Source organism: Phytophthora sojae (assembly GCF_000149755.1).
Source record: "Phytophthora sojae unplaced genomic scaffold PHYSOscaffold_3, whole genome shotgun sequence".
Lineage (NCBI taxonomy): Eukaryota > Oomycota > Peronosporomycetes > Peronosporales > Peronosporaceae > Phytophthora > Phytophthora sojae.
Window position 1 is genome coordinate 2,098,413 of NW_009258117.1, and position 18,829 is coordinate 2,117,241.

Sequence of the window (18,829 nt, forward strand, 5' to 3'; positions counted from 1 at the left end):
CATCTTTCACATTGCCAGCACTCAGTAGGGCAAAAAGATGAACTGATAAGATATCCAAGAAGACAAGTTGAGCCATGATCCACTGTTGCGGTTGTATGGTCCAGGTCTTGCGATTCGGTCATATAATCAGCATGTTCAAATCCTGGACCTGATCTGCATAAGAACCAAAATAAAGGCAACCCAACGAGGACGAGCGTTAGACTGTGGATAAAACTCTCATTCATGCTGACGGATCACAATGTTTGTTTCCTCGCCACTGTTTTTTATTTTTCTCTTTTATTTTCCTGTTCGCGACATGCATTTCAATCCTTGCTCATCCACACTTTGTAGTCATTTATTCACTTTTTTGTTCATATTTCCAACCCATCCGTTTTGGTAAGCTCATTTGAAGTCGATCGAAGCTGAAGAGACCTGGGAAAGCTTCAAGTCCTCTTTAACATCCCTCGACCTGAAGAGATAATTCCGCTGATGTTCCGTATTTTGAATTTGAATTTGTTACAAGACACGCGTAGACGAGATGCCAGTTTAATCTGACGAGTACCTACATTCCTATTTTAGCGCCATCGATCCAACTCGTTCAAAAGAAGAGCATCGTGCTGCCGTTGGGAAAACTGAGATACTCAATTTGACGTCACTACAGGAGGTAGGGAAATCCGTCAGCAGGAAATAACGGTTTACTACGCAGAGCTCGCTACGGACGATATTACTGAGCAAGTAAATGGAAATTTATTAACTAGCTGAAAGCTTCACGTTGAAGCGGATTGACTGGCAACTACGATGGAAGTGGATCCATGAGAGATCTCCAAGAAAGTCGACCAAGTGGTAGATCAATACCTGCAGCTCGGTCTCCAATCGTCCACAACGCAACTTGCCTGGACGAGGACAAGCGCATCGTCAAGACCATGAAGCTCGCTGCTCTCGCCGTCGTCGCTGCCGTCGCTGTCGCGGGCGTTTCTGCTGCCGACCAGCCTGCCCTGCGCTCGGTGGACAAGCCGGCCGAGGTGGCCCCGGCTGCTGGTGCTGCGAACACCCCGAGTGGATCCAAGAAGGAGCAGTGCGGAGGCTGGGGAGGAGGCTGGGGCCCCTGGGGTGGAATGGGTATTGGCTGTGGCGGCTGGGGAGGAGGCTGGGGCGGAGGCTGGGGTCGTCCGTGGGGTGGCTGGGGATGGGGATGGTAAACGGTGACAACAAGCATCGACCAGGTGAAGCTTTCCCGACTCTCAAGCTTAGATCCATTCTCCAGAACACTGAAGTGCTCGAAAAGTTTAGCGCTTGCTACAGTACTATTCGGGTTATTATCGGCATGAGTTCTACAACAACCAGTTAACACAAACAATTTGTTGTTGACAAGTCCGCTAGCTGTGATTCCGTTTGCACTAGTGTGCATTTGTCGCCAACCGATGCGTTTGCTTTCAGAACACTGAGCTAATGACTGATGTCCCATGCATTTCAATCCTTGCTTTGTAGTCATTATTCACTTTTTTGTTCATATTTCCAACCCATCCGTTTTGGTAAGCTCATTTGAAGTCGATCGAAGCTGAAGAGACCTGGGAAAGCTTCAAGTCCTCTTTAACATCCCTCGACCTGAAGAGATAATTCCGCTGATGTTCCGTATTTTGAATTTGAATTTGTTACAAGACACGCGTAGACGAGATGCCAGTTTAATCTGACGAGTACCTACATTCCTATTTTAGCGCCATCGATCCAACTCGTTCAAAAGAAGAGCATCGTGCTGCCGTTGGGAAAACTGAGATACTCAATTTGACGTCACTACAGGAGGTAGGGAAATCCGTCAGCAGGAAATAACGGTTTACTACGCAGAGATTTAATTCCTTGGCTCTCTTTGCCTGCCCCGCGAAAAATAGTGGCGAGGAAAGTCAGAGCCAAGCGTAGTCTTTATTTCGCAAAAGCGCACTGGGGATAGGAGTTTTGTCTAAAGCTCTTCATTGTTGAAGCCATCTTCTGGGATGTACAGCTAGGCCACCCACATCTCCCCCATGTCTCCATCTAGCACACCTGGGCAAGTGGTTGGAAGTGCGGAAACGTGTCCTCCTTCTGCCGCTTGCAAGAGTTGTTAAAAGTGCCCTGACGGGCATCGGGGACGTTGCAGCATTTCAGGTTGCCGAGTCTGTTGGATGATCGAGCCACCTGATGCGTCGCTGGCACTCTGGGTAAACTTTGCGGTCAAGAATTCAGAGTTCTCGTATCTGTTGTCAGCGGCTCCAGCGCACTGTCGGAGAGCACCGTGGCTGATGCCAAGAGGTTATACACACATAAAGACGACTTGTGTCGCTGTGGGTGGACTTACGTTGGCATCAGCAGAGCGGCGAGGGCAACAAAGACGAGGTGGAGCTTTATTCTAAGGAGCGTGCGGCCGGTGAGGTAGTTTAGCTGCAGTTGAGAGATTCATCCATGGTCCCCTTCTGTGTGCGGAGTTGACCAATACCTGATGAGAAAAGCAGACCAACAAACCGATGCGGTACGTACTACGTACTACGTGTCTCGGCCAGATTTGGCAGACTGCATTCGATTGCCAGTACTTACAGTATGTATCTACGAAAACGCGATGACTTCGAAACCTTGGCTACAACTCTACTGCTCATTGCATTTGTTGGCTTGGTGCTGTGTGCTCGTCGGTGCAGGAGTATGAACCAATCTATGCAGGAGCGGGATCCGTACTATTCGTGTGGCTAATCTGGAAATGCCTACTACGTAATGCTCCAGCTTTCAGGTTTCCGATCAATCCAGGTCGAACCTTGGCGATGCAGTCAACGAGTATCTGTTAGAAATGCAGTTATGTTGAAGAAAAAGAGCCTCACATGCTCCTTAGAACGAAGCTCCACCTCGTCGTTGTTGTTTTGTCCCGCGTTTGTGCTGCGGTTTCTAACCGTCCTAAGTCCATAGATTGTTTGCTGCGTGTCCAAGGAGGATTTAGAGCTGCTGGAAGCCGCAGTGTTTGAATCCGAAGAGCAGCATGACGACAAGCTGCGACTGTATTCGGTCTCTTTCACTATCGAGAAGCGGGAGGATGAAACACGACAACACGGAGTGCGTGCCCCATACTTCTGCCATTTCGATTTTTGTTTATAGGCATACTATGATCATTAAGCTTATCCACTGTCTAAAGCTCTTCATCGTTGAAGCCATCTACTGGGATGTACAGCTAGGCCACCCACATCTCAAAGAGAGCCAAGGAATTAAATCTCCCGCAATCAATTCCATCATATGCTCAGGGCGAGCTCTGAATTGGGCCTGCTAACATCCTTGAGGACCCCACGGTTGCATGAATCGACCGACTTCAAACATGCCGTCCAAAAACGGATGATTTGAAAGTGTCGAAGTGCTGAAGAGTATGGAGTGAAAATTGAAGGGGCTCCATGACCTCAGTAGTGCCCGCCACTTCGGTCAGTCCTCTGCTGAAAACAAACGCATCAGTTGGTGACAAATGCACGCACAGTATTCCAAAAGAGTCACAGGTTTAGAGGACTTCGTCAACAACACAGTGTTCTTGCTAAATGGTTGTTGTAGAGCCCAATGAAAGAATAGTCTGAATGCTACCACGCGCTAACTTCTTTGAGCACTTGAGGTTCTGGAGACGAAGCTTTAAAAATGTTGTAAGAGCTTCACGCAGTCGATGTTTGTTGTCACCGTTTACCATCCCCATCCCCAGCCACCCCACGGACGACCCCAGCCTCCGCCCCAGCCTCCTCCCCAGCCGCCACAGCCAATACCCATTCCACCCCAGGGGCCCCAGCCTCCTCCCCAGCCTCCGCACTGCTCCTTCTTGGATCCACTCGGGGTGTTCGCAGCACCAGCAGCCGGGGCCACCTCGGCCGGCTTGTCCACCGAGCGCAGGGCAGGCTGGTCGGCAGCAGAAACGCCCGCGACAGCGACGGCAGCGACGACGGCGAGTGCAGCGAGCTTCATGGTCTTGACGATGCGCTTGTCCTCGTCCAGGCAAGTTGCGTTGTGGACGATTGGAGACCGAGCTGCAGGTATTGATCTACCACTTGGTCGACTTTCTTGGAGATCTCTCATGGATCCACTTCCATCGTAGTTGCCAGTCAATCCGCTTCAACGTGAAGCTTTCAGCTAGTTAATAAATTTCCATTTACTTGCTCAGTAATATCGTCCGTAGCGAGCTCTGCGTAGTAAACCGTTATTTCCTGCTGACGGATTTCCCTACCTCCTGTAGTGACGTCAAATTGAGTATCTCAGTTTTCCCAACGGCAGCACGATGCTCTTCTTTTGAACGAGTTGGATCGATGGCGCTAAAATAGGAATGTAGGTACTCGTCAGATTAAACTGGCATCTCGTCTACGCGTGTCTTGTAACAAATTCAAATTCAAAATACGGAACATCAGCGGAATTATCTCTTCAGGTCGAGGGATGTTAAAGAGGACTTGAAGCTTTCCCAGGTCTCTTCAGCTTCGATCGACTTCAAATGAGCTTACCAAAACGGATGGGTTGGAAATATGAACAAAAAAGTGAATAATGACTACAAAGCAAGGATTGAAATGCATGGGACATCTGTCATTAGCTCAGTGTTCTGAAAGCAAACGCATCGGTTGGCGACAAATGCACACTAGTGCAAACGGAATCACAGCTAGCGGACTTGTCAACAACAAATTGTTTGTGTTAACTGGTTGTTGTAGAACTCATGCCGATAATAACCCGAATAGTACTGTAGCAAGCGCTAAACTTTTCGAGCACTTCAGTGTTCTGGAGAATGGATCTAAGCTTGAGAGTCGGGAAAGCTTCACCTGGTCGATGCTTGTTGTCACCGTTTACCATCCCCATCCCCAGCCACCCCACGGACGACCCCAGCCTCCGCCCCAGCCTCCTCCCCAGCCGCCACAGCCAATACCCATTCCACCCCAGGGGCCCCAGCCTCCTCCCCAGCCTCCGCACTGCTCCTTCTTGGATCCACTCGGGGTGTTCGCAGCACCAGCAGCCGGGGCCACCTCGGCCGGCTTGTCCACCGAGCGCAGGGCAGGCTGGTCGGCAGCAGAAACGCCCGCGACAGCGACGGCAGCGACGACGGCGAGAGCAGCGAGCTTCATGGTCTTGACGATGCGCTTGTCCTCGTCCAGGCAAGTTGCGTTGTGGACGATTGGAGACCGAGCTGCAGGTATTGATCTACCACTTGGTCGACTTTCTTGGAGATCTCTCATGGATCCACTTCCATCGTAGTTGCCAGTCAATCCGCTTCAACGTGAAGCTTTCAGCTAGTTAATAAATTTCCATTTACTTGCTCAGTAATATCGTCCGTAGCGAGCTCTGCGTAGTAAACCGTTATTTCCTGCTGACGGATTTCCCTACCTCCTGTAGTGACGTCAAATTGAGTATCTCAGTTTTCCCAACGGCAGCACGATGCTCTTCTTTTGAACGAGTTGGATCGATGGCGCTAAAATAGGAATGTAGGTACTCGTCAGATTAAACTGGCATCTCGTCTACGCGTGTCTTGTAACAAATTCAAATTCAAAATACGGAACATCAGCGGAATTATCTCTTCAGGTCGAGGGATGTTAAAGAGGACTTGAAGCTTTCCCAGGTCTCTTCAGCTTCGATCGACTTCAAATGAGCTTACCAAAACGGATGGGTTGGAAATATGAACAAAAAAGTGAATAAATGACTACAAAGTGTGGATGAGCAAGGATTGAAATGCATGTCGCGAACAGGAAAATAAAAGAGAAAAATAAAAAACAGTGGCGAGGAAACAAACATTGTGATCCGTCAGCATGAATGAGAGTTTTATCCACAGTCTAACGCTCGTCCTCGTTGGGTTGCCTTTATTTTGGTTCTTATGCAGATCAGGTCCAGGATTTGAACATGCTGATTATATGACCGAATCGCAAGACCTGGACCATACAACCGCAACAGTGGATCATGGCTCAACTTGTCTTCTTGGATATCTTATCAGTTCATCTTTTTGCCCTACTGAGTGCTGGCAATGTGAAAGATGTTCATGTGGGCCGTCTATTTGGACGAGGAGACATTCTGCAAGGACAAATACTACGTAGAAGCCCACCACTGTCTCACTATCACCCCCTTAGTCGTTTCTAGAGATTTTTTAGTAAGCTATCACCTGTACCTATATATTATAGCTGTACGCCAGAGTAAGACCTCACATGCACTCTCCAAATCACCCGGTAGGGAAAAGACGGACGGAGTATAAACTCGCCTGCGGACTATACTTATAGTTTGTATTGACTGCTACTCTCAAGACAGAAAAGGCAAAAATGCATCAACTCATATAATCTTAGCAGTTTATCTCACACTACGCCGTCTCCGGCGTCTGCCAGTGGGTCCCTCCTTGAGACGGACAACTCAAAACATCTGAACCAAACTTCACTGCTTCTAAAAGCCCTTCGGCCTCCTCTCCTTCTCTCTTTTCCTCCCCCTCGGTCCGTTCGATCCATCGCGAGGTGGCGGAAACTCTTCATCTTCTTCATCCTCTCTCTTTTGTTTCTCTTCTTTTTCTCTCCTTAGCAGCAGCGAAACCCTCGTCAGCTTTGTCTTGCGTCTTCCTTCTCAACGATCGACGTCACTTCTTAGTACTTGGGCGGGTACTGCTGCTGCGGCGGGTACTGCTGAGGCGGGTACTGGTGGTACTCTCCGGGGGGCGGAGCGTAACCGGCCGGGGGCGGCGCGTAACCCGGAGGAGGCGGGCCATAGCCCGGCTGCCCCGGAGGCGGTGGGCCGTAGCCCGGCTGCTGCTGCACCACGACGGGCTGCACGTACACGGGCTGGCCGTTGCGGTACTCGTCCGAGTAGCGGCCGCCGCGGCGGCGGTCGTCGCCCGAGTCGGCGGCCGAGGCGCAGCAGGCGCCGCAGAGCGCGCCGCACAGGCAGCACTCGAGCATATCGCACTCGTCCTCCATGGTTCTGAGTCTGGTGTGAGGTGTGTTGGTTGTGTGGTGTGGCGGTCTGAGTCCGCGGCGCTCGCTTGATGTGAGGTCGGGGACGGAAAACGAGAAGTGATGGCGTGGGCGCTTGAGGTCGCGGTCCGTAGCTGGCGCTGCGTTCGATTTGACTGTAGTTGAGTATGGGGAGGTAGTCAGTTCCCGGCTGCGCAGAGACGCGGCGATGTGTCGGCTCAAGAGGGATTTCGGCCAATGAGCGAGCCATTAGGGACCGAAGCATCCCCCCTGATGCGGGCATGCAATCATCAAGCAAAATCCAGCAGCCATCGAAGCAGCCTGCTTGCCTAGAGCTGCTGCCATCTTGATGGCAGGAAGGCACTCGTCTTCTGCTTTGCCCGTGCAGAATGGTCCGACGCAAGCGGTTGATAGCGTCGCGGGGGTGGCTGCGAAATAATAATCTGGAGCAGAAGGAGTTTTGCTCTATTACCGCGTACGCGCGGTTGTGGCGACGGAACGACCAATTTGTTGCCGGCGATCGTCGTGCACTTCGAGCAAAATGTGTTGCTGCCTGCCTCAGGCGAGTCTGCCTTGACGCGCACGTATCTCATCGAGCAAAGCGCAGCGTAGCGCTCCAATTGAGACCAGCCTTCCTCACGCAGCTGAGATCCTTGGCAGTCGCAAAATCCACATCACCTGCTGGATCCGTCATGGCTACATGGTACATGCAACTTCAACACAGCGAGCGATTGTGTCACACCACGCGCGTTAAATGCAGCTTACTATCCTACGCACGCTTTACTTGATGAAGAGGGGCGCGACGCAGGCGTTCTCCCAGCGCACGACGGTCATGATGAGCTCCAGCATCCAGTGGGCCGCGAAGTTCATGGTTCCGGCGCTGATCGAGCCGCCGAACGAGATCTCGCAGTCCGTGAGCATGCCGTCCGCGTCGGGCACGCGCGAGAGCGTCGTCCAGTGGAAGAGGTCGATCCAGGCCTCGCCCTCGCCCAGCGCCTGCTGGATCCCCGGCGCCGGGATCGTGCGGAAGCAGACCGTGTAGCCGCTCGTCGTCTGCAGCCGGAAGAGCAGGTAGACCGTGTGGAAGCTGCGCCCCATGGCGCGGTAGTTGGTGTGGCGGCGCACCACGAGCGCGTCGCGGTTCACCACCTGCAGGATCTCGAGGTCCAGGCTCACCTTGGACGAGAAGACCACGCGCCGCATGAACTCGAGGTCCGAGAAGGTGCGCCAGGACTCCTCCATGAGCCGCTCGCAGCTCTGGTTCTCGAAGAGCTTGCGGAAGCAGAAGATCATCTTGGACGCGTCGTCGTCCAGGCGCCGGCGGTCGCTCCAGCCGAAGAGCGACGAGCCCGTCGTGACGAAGTCCTGACCCGCCTCGAAGCGCGTGATGACGTCGTACGAGTCGCGCATGATGGCGAAGCACGTCTCGTGGGCCAGCGGCTCGAAGTGCGCGTGCGCCACGGCCTGACGCCGCGGGTCGCTCTCGGCCCCGTCGAACTCGGCGGCCAGCGCCTTGAACGAGTCGCGGAAGAGCTGCTGCACGTGCAGCACCTGGTGCAGCTGCTTCTGCTCCCTGCGCAGCGCCGCCGCCTCCGACGACAGGCGCAGGAACTTGTTGCGCAGCACCTGCACTTGAGAGGGGTCCAGCAAGACGCCGCGCTCGTGCTGCGGGTCGCTGCCGTCCCCCGCGTCGCCGGAGCCCATGGCCGCGAGCCGCAAGTACTCGCGCTCCAGCACCTTGACCTCGTCGCGCATCCCCTTGAGCGAGCCCTGGCGGCGCTGCCGCGACTTCTTCTCGATCTCCGAGCGCCGCGCACGCTGCGAGCTGGCGCTGGTGCTGGCATCGTCCTTCTTCTGGTTTGTCTTCTTGGTGGCGGCCGCGGGCTTGCGCGTCTCGCTAGTCGATTTGTTGGTCGGCGAGAAGCTGCTCAGCAGCTTGTCGACGTCGTTTTCGCGCAGCTCCAGCTGCTGGACCTGCGGTTGCGGCGCCAGGAGCTCCATGGTCCTCCACCGAAATCGTTTCGTCAGCGGAGACCTGGCCGGGCCTGACTCAGGCGCAAAAGGGCAACGCAGCGCTGATCTGGACAAGAGGCACTTGTCCTCCCTGCGGCGGTTCTCGGTGTTTGGGCATTGCGTCATCGGAAGCGTGCAGTACACTGATTGGATGAAACAGCTGCTGGTCCATCAAGTTGAACTCGGTGCTGGACGCTCGCCATGCATGTTTTGGATTGACGTGTAATAATACATCATGAGCTTACAGTTAGCCCAGTTAAATGCTCTTGAGGAAGAGCGGAGCCACGCACATGTGCTCCCAGCGCAGCACGGACAGGGCGAGCTCGAACAGCCAGTACTTGGACGCGAGGAGCTGCTTGGCGTCGGGGATGTAGCCGCCCGTCGAGATCTCGCACCCGGCCGGCCGGCCCTCCTCGTCGAACGCCTGATTGAAGTGGGTCCTGTAAGCATTATACAATGTAGTCCTGTAAGCTCATCGTGTGAGGTTGCAGGGATAGATAGCTGGGCCCAACGTACCAGTGGAAGACGTCGTAGTAGAACTCGTGCGGCTCCAGCGCGTCCATGAGCTCGGGCGCTGGGATCGTCCGCATGCACAGCGTGTAGCCCGTGGGCGTCTGCAGTCGGAAGATGATGTTGACCATGACGAAGGTCACCGGCATGTTCGGGACCTTCTGGTCTCGGCGGGCAATGTGGAGATCGTCGCCGAGCGTCTGAACAACCTGCCAGCGCGTCGTGGTCGATGAGTTGAAGGAGAGGTGCGCCATGGAGTCGGGGTGGGTGAAGACGTCCCAGGTCTGCGTCAGCAGCTTCTCGGCGCTCTCGAGCGGGAAGGTCTTGGTGAAACCGTACTGCAGCGCCATGTCCTCGTCGAGTCTGCGGTTGTCCGTCCAGCCCATGAAACTGGCGCCCGTCGACTCAAAGTACCCGCCGCTGTCGTCGAAGCGCTTAATCTTTTCGTACGTCTCCCGAACCAGCTCGTAGCACTCGACTGGCGTGCGGACCCGCACCCGAGTAGCGAACGACGAGCTCCGAGGCACGCCAGTGTCCCAGATAACGCCGTCGTCGTCGTCTTCTTGGCTCTCTCCAGCCGTAATACGACCAGCACCGATAGTTCTTTTGGCCATGGCCTCCGCCGTGCGTTGGAAGACTTCGTGGCTCTCCAGCAGCTTGAGCAGCTTCCGTCGATCCTCCTCGAGCGCCTGCGTGACCAGCGACAACTGCGAGTACTGGTGCTGCAACGCCGACTTCCTCGAGCTCACCAGTCTGTCCTCGGCAGTGTCCTCCTGTCTCGCGGCCATCTCCTCGTAGACGTCCTCCAGCTGCTTCACTTCTTGGCGCATGCGGCGCAGCACGTTTTGCCGTCTCTGTCTCGACTTCTTCTCAATGGCCGAGCGCCGCGCTCTCTTGGCCTCAGGCGAGTCATCGTCCAGGCCAACATCAACACCCTTGGTCTCCCGCGGACTCAGAGTCGTGAGCTCCTCCTGCCACTCCGCCGTCATGGCCTCGAGAGTCGGGGAGACAGTTGCGGACACTTGCAACGCCGAAGGAGACACCCACGCCACTGGACTCGCATCAGGTTGACGCAGCAGACTGACGGTGTCTTCTTCTTGGCTCAAGTGGCTCACTTCACTGACTGGATCGTCCGCGAACGCCTCGAGGAACGCGCGTTGCATAGCGGGGGACAGAGGCGGGAGTGGCTCCAAGTCCAACGGCGCGTGGTCATCGCGCGCGTCCTGCAGCGAGGAGGCCATCGCGGTCTTGCTTCCTTCCCCGAAATGTGGGTCACTCACGACGCCACGCTCGACAATGAAGGAAGGGTGCGAGGTCCGACCTTTTTACCCTACCTAATCAAAAGGTCAACTACACTGTACTGATGGAATGTCTGGGTGGGTGGGGCGGGTTTTGCTTTGTGTCATTGCTAAGTGAGCTCGCAGCAACGATAAAATGCTGTACTACGCGATAGTAGTGCTTCTAATACTGATGGGTTGGTGAGTGGGTGAGTGAGTGATCGGTCTCGTTATATCTGCTTGAGGAACAGCGGCCCGACGCACGCGTTCTCCCAGCGCAGCACGGAGCACACGAGCTCGAACAGCCAGTACGACGACTTGAGCTGGTTCTGGTCTTCGATCGACCCGGCGGCTACGAGCTCGCAGCCTGCGGGCTCGCCGTGGTCGTCATACACTCGGTTAAAGTGCGTCCTGCAAAGCAAAAACCGTCCTATTAGAGCCAAATAGAATGCGAGTTGCTGGATCTCGGACGTACCAGTGGAAGAGCTCGTAAAAGTATTCGTGGGGGGACATGGCGGCGTGAATCTCCGGTGCGGGGATGGTTCGCATGCATAATGTGTAGCCCGACGGGGTCTGCAGGCGGAACATGACCTGAATGGAGGCGAACGTCGTCTCGACGGTGGGGATCCTGTGGTCTCTCCGGACGATGAGCAGGTCGTCGTTCAGCTCCTGCAGCACCTCGTACCGCGTGTCAATGGACTCGTCGAAGGACATTTCCCTGAATTTGTGCCCGTCTGAGAAGATCTCCCACGTCTTCATGAGCAGCCCCTCGGCGCTCTCCATGGGGAACTTCTTGGTGAAGCCGTACTGCAGCGCGCCCGTCCGCGAGTCGTACTTGCGCTTGTCCGTCCAGCCCATGAAGTTGGCGCCCGTGGTCTCAAAGTTCTCGCTCTCGTTGAAGCGCTGAATCTGCTCGTACGACTCGCGCACGAGCGCGTAGCACTCGGCCACGCTCATCCTCTTGAACTCGGCGCGGAAGGACGCGCTGGGCGGCACGCCCGTGTCCCAGACCTCGTGCTTCTTCTTCTCGGCCAAGTCCTCGTCCGACAGGCTGCGCACCGTCCTCTGGAACTCCTCGTGCTGCCTGAGCAGCGCCTGCAGCGCCTCCTGGTCCTCCTCCAGCGCGTGCGCGACCAGCGACAGCTCCGAGTACTTCTGCTGCAGCTCGTCCACGGCTCCGAAGCCGTCCCAGGCCACGGGCGGCGCGTCCTTGCGCTGCGCCATGGCGGCGTACACGCCCTCGAGCTGCTTGACCTCCTCGCGCATGCGGCGCAGCACGTTCTGCCGCCGCTGGCGCGACTTCTTCTCGATGGCGGAGCGGCGCGCGCGCTTGTCCTCGGCCGTCTGCTTCTTGCTCATGCTCTTGCTCTTGCTCTTGTTCTCGCTCGGGCTCATGGTCTTGAGCTGCTGCGAGGCCGGCGCGGGGGCTGGCGAGGGCGAGGACGCCGCGCGCGGCTTGGTGCTGACGGCGTCGTCGTCGCTGCTGCAGGGCCACGCGTGCGTCGAGGACGACGGCGTCTCGAGCTTGATCACGGCCGCGTCCTGGCTCTTCTCGAGCTCCGTCATGTCCGCGAAGGCCTCGGTGAACGCGCGCTCCATGGTGGGGGACAGCGGCGGCAGCGCCGTGAGCGCCAGCGGCTCCGGCAGCGCGTCCATGCCTCGATCACTCGATCAATATATGAGTGGCGAATTTGGGTGTCTTACTTTCTGCTAAGGGAAAGTGCCATCGGGAATGGGTCAAGTGGTCGGTCGGCTGCGAATTGAATTTTTACCGGGCGTGACCAATTTCCGGCAGATCCAGAACGAAGAAACGACGTTTTCCGCCGGCTTAGTCCGCTGAGTCCGTGTCCGACGGAGGACTGTATTTCTCTAATAGTCCGCCGTGGAGCGCCGACGCCCGCTTCCTGTCGATCGAGCTGGATGGGGACCCATCGCGTCGGCTTTGGCTCTTTTCAGTCAGCTGAGAAAACGGTGCTGCGGTTATCTTCGCTGTGCTCTCTAAGAGGGTAGTCATGCTTGACTGCACCAACCCGCACGTCGGAAGACCGAGTTGTAAGAACGACTTGAGCTAAAGACATCAGACGGTACGAGAAAAAAATCGTCAATTCGGCGTCGTTGCGAGTGCTTCCAGTTGGAGTTTGCATGCAGGCCTATTGCAAACTTTGCCGACGCAAAGATCCCTGATGTCCATGGTGTATTTTAGCTCTGCTCGACGTGCGCAATGCAAAATGGGCCTTTTTTCGAGTGGGCCGTTTTCTGCATTCAAAAATCAAGCCATCAGCAGCGCTATCAAATCACACGATTGCTCGTGCGTTGGCGCTTTCACGTATCGTCGCTTCGTGCATGAAGTCAAGTGCAACGTCTTCACAAGATCTTGCGGGTCAATGAGATCGAGAGGAGGCGAGCTTGTCTCGGTGGCAATGCTGCCAACCACTCAAACACGAGTGCATGCATCCAGCCGCTGAGCCTCAAAGCAGCCGCGTCCAGCTCGCTGACGACCAGCGAGCCCTGTCTGTCTCCCGACGTCCTCAACGAACGTGTGGGCCAACTGCAACCTGCAGGGCCGGGTGCGCGATGCCTACTTTTTTGCCGAGTACATAGAGCCCTGTGTGGTACAGATAGAGCCGTGGAGGAGCACCACCGGCCCGGTGGCACGGGAGTTGAAGCTAGAGTTGTTACGCTGCTAAAAATGAGTTAATAGCTATGATTGCAAACAATGTTTTTAACGTTAAATACGTTAAATATTTTCTGCGAGAGGAAAAAAGGTGCGGTCACTTTCGTAATTATCGAGGTACTTATCCCCTTGAAGTTGACCTTCACACACTCCACTTTTAAGCGCTTCGAATACCTCGATGTGGGCCGCGCTTAAGGCTTCCCGCGCTGTCTGACCGAGTGCAGGGGAATGCTGCCAAGGGCATACAGTGTAGACTTTAGGTTGCTCGACCACATCCACCATCTTCTCCTTACTCGTACGCTGCGCGCAGCACGTCTCGAAATCCCCGCAAGTCTTTGCTTCACAAGTCAACTTCCTATGGGCTACACAAGTCCTCTACAACTGGGCCGCGACTCCGATGGGCCGCAAGGACGACCCTGTATGGGGCGAGTTCGATGTCGTCGTCCCGAAGTCCAAGCCGACGAAGCCCCACCCCGATGTGTCGTGCCGTCACTGCGGTGCATTGGTCATGAATGCCCAGCCCGGCCGTCATCTCTATCCACATATCCGCTTCTGCTCCAGAGCCCCAGCGACAACGAAGGCCACCTGGGCAACGTACGACGCGCAGAAGAAGCGTAAGGCAAGGCCTGGGATGTTTTCGCCGTCGAAGAGCCGTCGCACAAGCTACAGTGGCTCTCCAGCAACAAATTCCCCAATCGTACTCAGCAAGGAGGAGGAATCAAGCATTCATCTGGACATCGCGATGGTCTTCTACACTGCTGGAATCCCGTTCCGCGCGGTCGAGAATGCGTACACGCGCAAGATGTTTAAGCGTCTGACTCCTGCGTTGAAGCTTCCAACCCGGCAGGCGCTAGCGACCACCCTGCTCGTTAAAGCCTATGAACTGGAGAAGGCCAACCTGGCTGAGCGTCTTTCAAAGCAAACGTTTCTGGTTATCATCACTGATGGCTGGTCCAACGTAAACCGCGAGAGTATCGTGAACTACGTGTTGTGGTCACCCGCCATGCGTCCAATGGTGTGGTCATCGGGTACTACGGGTTCTGAGGCACACACGGGGGACTACATGGCATCGGAGCTTCTGCGAGTCATTGCTGAGGTAGAAGGCGTGGCCGGCGCTGGCAAAGTCTACGCCGTTGTGTCGGACAACGCAGCCAACATGAAAAAGGCTGGCCGACTGGTTGAAGCTAAGCACCCAAACGTGGTCTTCAACGGATGCTCGGCGCACGCCATGAACCTGCTCCTGAAGGATACCTTCAAGATCAAGTTGTTTGGAGACGTGCTGAAGAAGGCCATCAAGATCGTCAAGTTTGTGCGCGCTAGATACCTGCTGCTCGATCAAGTTCGGCGTTACCGGCGCCAGCTACAAAAAGCCAGGAAGACAGGCGAGTTAGCGGTCCCTGTGTCAACGAGATGGTACGCTCAAGAAAAATGCATCAAGAGCGTCGTTCGCAACAAGACAACGCTGAAGGCAGCTTTGGCGGACTCGGAGCTTATGAAGCACTACACGGACAAAGAGAGTCAGGTGAAGCTGGACGAAGTTCAAGGTATTGTCAACGATAAGCAGTTTTGGATCAAGGCGAAGGTTGTCGTTCGGCTGACGAAACCGGTTACACGAGCACTAGCTGTCCTGGAGACGGATGCTTGTTCGAACTCAATGATCCTGCACGAGTTTCTTCGGCTGTATCAGGCGCCAGAGTACACTGAAGGTATCGCAGCTTTAGCCGGCAGCTCCGTTCAAGATGAAATTCGCAAGCTGATTGCTAGTCGATGGGACTTCATTCGTCCACCGTCCGATTCCACGACGGTTGCATACCTGCTGGATCCGTCCAAGGACATCTTCAACTTACCGAGCGGTAGCCTTGACGGCAGTGGTGGTGTCGGATCGAGCGGAGACAGTTCTGACGGAAGCTGCCCTATCAACGAAGCTATACCCGACCCTCAAGACAGTCCGCTTTGTAAGGCGGTACGCTCCGCTGTAAAGCTTGCCGAGCGTTTTGGCCTCCCACCCGACGTGAGCTCAGCTCAGTTTTGCGCATCGCTGCTATCTTTTGTAAAGACGAAGAAGAACTGGACTGCTGCTCAGAGGGAGGCTGCTAGTGAGGACTCACCACTGGACTGGTGGACACTCGACGACCAATTTCCTGTTCTTCACAAGTTCGCAGAGAAAATTTTGAGCATCCCGACTTCGTCTGCAGCAAGTGAGCGCCTGTGGAGTGTGCAAGGATTTACACACAGCAAGCTTCGAAACCGCCTCAAGGTCGCAACAGTCGAGAAGTTGTCGTTCATCTACACGAACAACGGAGATGCGAAACCAACTCGACTGCGGCATTGTACAAGACTTCTCCTCGGCCGATAGAGCTCGATAGCGACAGTGACAGCGACAGTGACGAGCAAGAAGCTGAAGATTCTCTGTTTGACATTAACGACATGGAGTTCGAGTATCTCTTGGACGCAGTCGTGAGTGTGGACATTTCGCAGTAATCGATTTCTTTAGTCCTTGCCTTCACAACAATAAACGCTTTGCTTCTGAGCGTAAGGCGCACTAACGTTCACAATATAACACACGCTTTGCTAATACACACCGATATCACATGTAGAGTGCTATTCTCGATTAAGATTTCAAATGTAATCCACAGCAATGACGCAAGCCAACACCCCCACTACTGAGCCGATTCCATGATACAGCTGCAGACGGTGGAGTAGCGAGGTGTCGGACAGGGCACACACCTTCTTCTGCGTTTACGAATACTCGCGCCCAGCAACGTCTGCGTCGTGGCCATTGACAACAACGAATTGAGCACCCCCGTCCGCGCGTTGTACACCGCGTGGCTGTTGTCGGGCAATGAGAAGCCGAGAAGCGTTGATTCACTTGAGCGCCAGTCCGCGACTCGAACGGCACCTTGCACTTCTTCAAAGTCCTCTCAAGGAGGACGAGGCCGTCCAGCCGGCCGAACGCGAAGACACCTCTTCTCGATCGCACAGCACAGCTGCAGCGACGTTAGATACAGCTCTGTGTCCGTGTCGTTGGGGAAGGCCACGCGGAAGGTGCGATTGGTGCCGTGGCTCGAGCCCTTGTCATGCATCAGCTCATAAATGATCCAGCAGCAGCTCGCACTTGCCTTCTTTCGTGGCGTCGTAGGCAGCCGCACTGCCAATGAGGCCGGCACCGACCGTCACGCGGTCGTACAGTGGAGTCGCCATCAGGACGCAAATCGGGGAATGGCACGAGCTGCATTTCAAGCGCGTTGGAAGTCCTGTCGATCCACGCCCGCCAGTCGAAGCTCCGCGGCCAGCGCCGCCTCCGCGAGCGCCTCAGGCGTGATGTCCGCTGTGAACTGCACCACGTCAGGGGGGTAGCACTTCCCACACTACGCCCACGTGCGTACTTACCACGGAAAGCTCGTATTTCGCAGCCTCCAGAATCGTGAAGTAGAGGCTCTCTTGGCCAGCGAGCTGTCGGTTGAGGAAGATGTGGTCTTGACACAGTACGTCGCGCACTTTGAAGCCGGGCACGGCGCCGTAGAGCGTCACGCAGTAGTGCCGTCGGTGCTTCTCCAACATCTCCTCGAGCAGCAGCCGTGTAAACCCACTCTCGAGCCCCTCGCGCAATGACGCACGCAGCACGAGGTTCTAGCGACACGTGTGCGAGATTCCGATGGCCGTATTCACCGAGAACACGAGAATATTTATGATCTTGTTGAGAAGGACGCTGGCACCGTCCACGAAGCCGAAGAGCGAGTGATCCGTGTACACGGTCTTGACGCCCAGGTCCAGCGCTTTGGTCTACAGCAGACACTCGTGCATGAGGGTGGACGTGGCCTGGTGACCATGCACGATCCGCACCTGCTCGCGGACGCGGATGGCCCGGAACAGCGCCAAGTGGCCCACGAACGTCATGTACGTCACGATGTCCAGAAAGTGCATCACCGGCAGGTAGTACAGCTTGTCATGTAACGCCCGCCCGCGCGCTGAGTGGGGTGTTGGCGGCGCCGTCGGGGCCACTCTGACCTTGGGTCCGGGAACGGCATACGTGAGCACGATGACATTGTGGCCACCGCGCAGCAGGCACTGCGAGAGCGATCGCATGGGCATCTCCACGCCGACCAGGAGCGGGAAGAAGTCGCAGCACATGACGATGCACAGCCGCCGCACCGTAGTCCAGCATGAGTAGCGAGAAATCTTTCAGCAGCAGCAGCAGCGTACCAAACAGCATGTTCAGCACTGTTAGAGCGTGCTGACGCCGCCACGAGAGCGCGATGTCCAGCACGGGCGAGAATGCACTGTCCAAACCAGACTAGTAGCATCTCCACGTAGCGTTCACGCGTGGCGCTGATGACCACCTTGGCACAGTCGCTGTGCCCACGGCGGCGGTGCCCCAAGCACGGTCCTTCGGTCTGGCCATCCACAGATCTCAGCCCCACCTCCTTCATCTCGGACAACTCCGTGCCTTGGGGGGGGGGGGATGGCGCTAGCCGCAGATGGTAGAGTCGTCTTCGTCCAGGTCAGGATCGAGGGGGCGGCGTCCACGTCGGGATCAGAGGTGACGTCGTAAGGCCGCGGCGCCGACGTACGTCTGCACCGAAGACGATAGCCCTTGGCGCGCTGGTTCTGCGTCAGGTCCTCGCGGGGCTTACGCTTGCGCGGAGTACTTCGTCAGCCTGATAGAGTCCTCCTTTGAGAATTGAGTGCATGGCTGTAAATACAGAATAGCTGCCTCAAATGGGTTCAGCCAAATCTTGCCTTTTAATTATTAATAACTGCGCGCAATTTTGTGATTAACTGATATTAACGTTAATATCACTTTTCCCCCTCTAAAAAACAACTCTAGTTGAAGCTCAATGGGCTGGAACTGAAAGGGCAATGTGGATCGGGCCAATATCCAGGCAGTCTACCTGGCAGGATTCAATGTTTGAAGTCCGCCTTCATGGCAACTTTGGAGCAGGTCTCAGCGTACTCCTTGAAATGTATCGAGACTGGAGCAAAAAGCAGCAATCCAATGGTTTAGGCCAGGTGAGCATCGACGAAACTCGCAGCAAAGTTTGAAACACCAATCTCTTCACAATAATTTGTTGTAAATTTGCTTGCCGCTCCGAGGGACACACGTAATTAGACGTATTTGTGGGGAAATTGTCGTCAATCCTTGCTACTACGCTGCACACACGTGCAGAGTCCAACTCAGAGGGGAAGGTGAGTACATGAGTAGGAGCTAGAACCGTTGCATCGCCAAGGTAAACCTCGTGGGACCAGCTAGTGCCAGCCCAACAGAGACCGGCTTAGGGAGAGGACATTCTTAGGCAGCCGGCAACCCGGGCAGGTCTGTGGGCCTGTCCTCACGCATTCTGTATACCCGAATGTAAATACAGGGGCGAGCGTGGACCCTTCCTGTACGGACACACCCATCGGGTCCGCTCCAGGTCCACCACTCCACGACCAAGAGGTCATCAATAGTCTCCTCGCGCCCTCGTGGTCGCTAA

The 18,829-nt window shown here is 55.4% G+C and overlaps 9 protein-coding genes across 9 annotated transcripts; 2 read left to right on the top strand and 7 right to left on the bottom strand.

The window, feature by feature from the left end:
- Window positions 1-791: 791 nt before the first annotated feature.
- Window positions 792-1,178, top strand: PHYSODRAFT_328033 (hypothetical protein; the record flags this gene model as incomplete). The annotated part of the gene is made up of 1 exon (XM_009524282.1): window positions 792-1,178. One exon carries the CDS (start codon window positions 792-794, stop codon window positions 1,176-1,178), a length of 387 nt encoding a protein of 128 aa, XP_009522577.1.
- Window positions 1,179-3,651: 2,473 nt separating this feature from the next.
- On the bottom strand, window positions 3,652-4,038 carry PHYSODRAFT_328034 (hypothetical protein; the record flags this gene model as incomplete). The annotated part of the gene is made up of 1 exon (XM_009524283.1): window positions 3,652-4,038. One exon carries the CDS (start codon window positions 4,036-4,038, stop codon window positions 3,652-3,654), a length of 387 nt encoding a protein of 128 aa, XP_009522578.1.
- A 749-nt stretch (window positions 4,039-4,787) lies between these two features.
- PHYSODRAFT_328035 (hypothetical protein) lies at window positions 4,788-5,174 on the bottom strand (the record flags this gene model as incomplete). Its single annotated transcript, XM_009524284.1, has 1 exon — window positions 4,788-5,174. One exon carries the CDS (start codon window positions 5,172-5,174, stop codon window positions 4,788-4,790), a length of 387 nt encoding a protein of 128 aa, XP_009522579.1.
- Window positions 5,175-6,482: 1,308 nt separating this feature from the next.
- On the bottom strand, window positions 6,483-6,954 carry PHYSODRAFT_285338 (hypothetical protein). Its single transcript, XM_009524285.1, has one exon. It carries the CDS (start codon window positions 6,882-6,884, stop codon window positions 6,555-6,557), a length of 330 nt encoding a protein of 109 aa, XP_009522580.1. The 5' UTR covers window positions 6,885-6,954; the 3' UTR covers window positions 6,483-6,554.
- Window positions 6,955-7,661: 707 nt separating this feature from the next.
- Window positions 7,662-8,636, bottom strand: PHYSODRAFT_496245 (hypothetical protein; the record flags this gene model as incomplete). Its single annotated transcript, XM_009524286.1, has 1 exon — window positions 7,662-8,636. One exon carries the CDS (start codon window positions 8,634-8,636, stop codon window positions 7,662-7,664), a length of 975 nt encoding a protein of 324 aa, XP_009522581.1.
- Window positions 8,637-9,150: 514 nt separating this feature from the next.
- PHYSODRAFT_495620 (hypothetical protein) lies at window positions 9,151-10,393 on the bottom strand (the record flags this gene model as incomplete). Its single annotated transcript, XM_009524287.1, has 3 exons — window positions 9,151-9,334; window positions 9,411-10,126; window positions 10,205-10,393. 3 exons carry the CDS (start codon window positions 10,391-10,393, stop codon window positions 9,151-9,153), a joined length of 1,089 nt encoding a protein of 362 aa, XP_009522582.1.
- A 518-nt stretch (window positions 10,394-10,911) lies between these two features.
- On the bottom strand, window positions 10,912-12,337 carry PHYSODRAFT_263734 (hypothetical protein; the record flags this gene model as incomplete). The annotated part of the gene is made up of 3 exons (XM_009524288.1): window positions 10,912-11,092; window positions 11,157-11,719; window positions 11,741-12,337. The coding sequence occupies 3 exons, from the start codon at window positions 12,335-12,337 to the stop codon at window positions 10,912-10,914; spliced, it is 1,341 nt and encodes a 446-aa protein (XP_009522583.1).
- Window positions 12,338-14,511: 2,174 nt separating this feature from the next.
- PHYSODRAFT_497697 (hypothetical protein) lies at window positions 14,512-15,189 on the top strand (the record flags this gene model as incomplete). Its single annotated transcript, XM_009524289.1, has 2 exons — window positions 14,512-14,754; window positions 14,845-15,189. Coding segments are annotated over 2 exons (588 nt in total), but the record flags the coding sequence as incomplete, so codon positions are not given.
- Window positions 15,190-16,591: 1,402 nt separating this feature from the next.
- Window positions 16,592-17,486, bottom strand: PHYSODRAFT_263738 (hypothetical protein; the record flags this gene model as incomplete). Its single annotated transcript, XM_009524290.1, has 4 exons — window positions 16,592-16,723; window positions 16,746-16,985; window positions 17,025-17,138; window positions 17,199-17,486. 4 exons carry the CDS (start codon window positions 17,484-17,486, stop codon window positions 16,592-16,594), a joined length of 774 nt encoding a protein of 257 aa, XP_009522585.1.
- Between the last annotated feature and the right edge of the window lie 1,343 nt (window positions 17,487-18,829).

What these genes read in the sequence shown, in the direction of transcription:
- PHYSODRAFT_285338 (XM_009524285.1), bottom strand. Translation starts at nt 6,884, where the DNA reads ATGGAGGACGAGTGCGATATGCTCGAGTGCTGCCTGTGCGGCGCGCTC.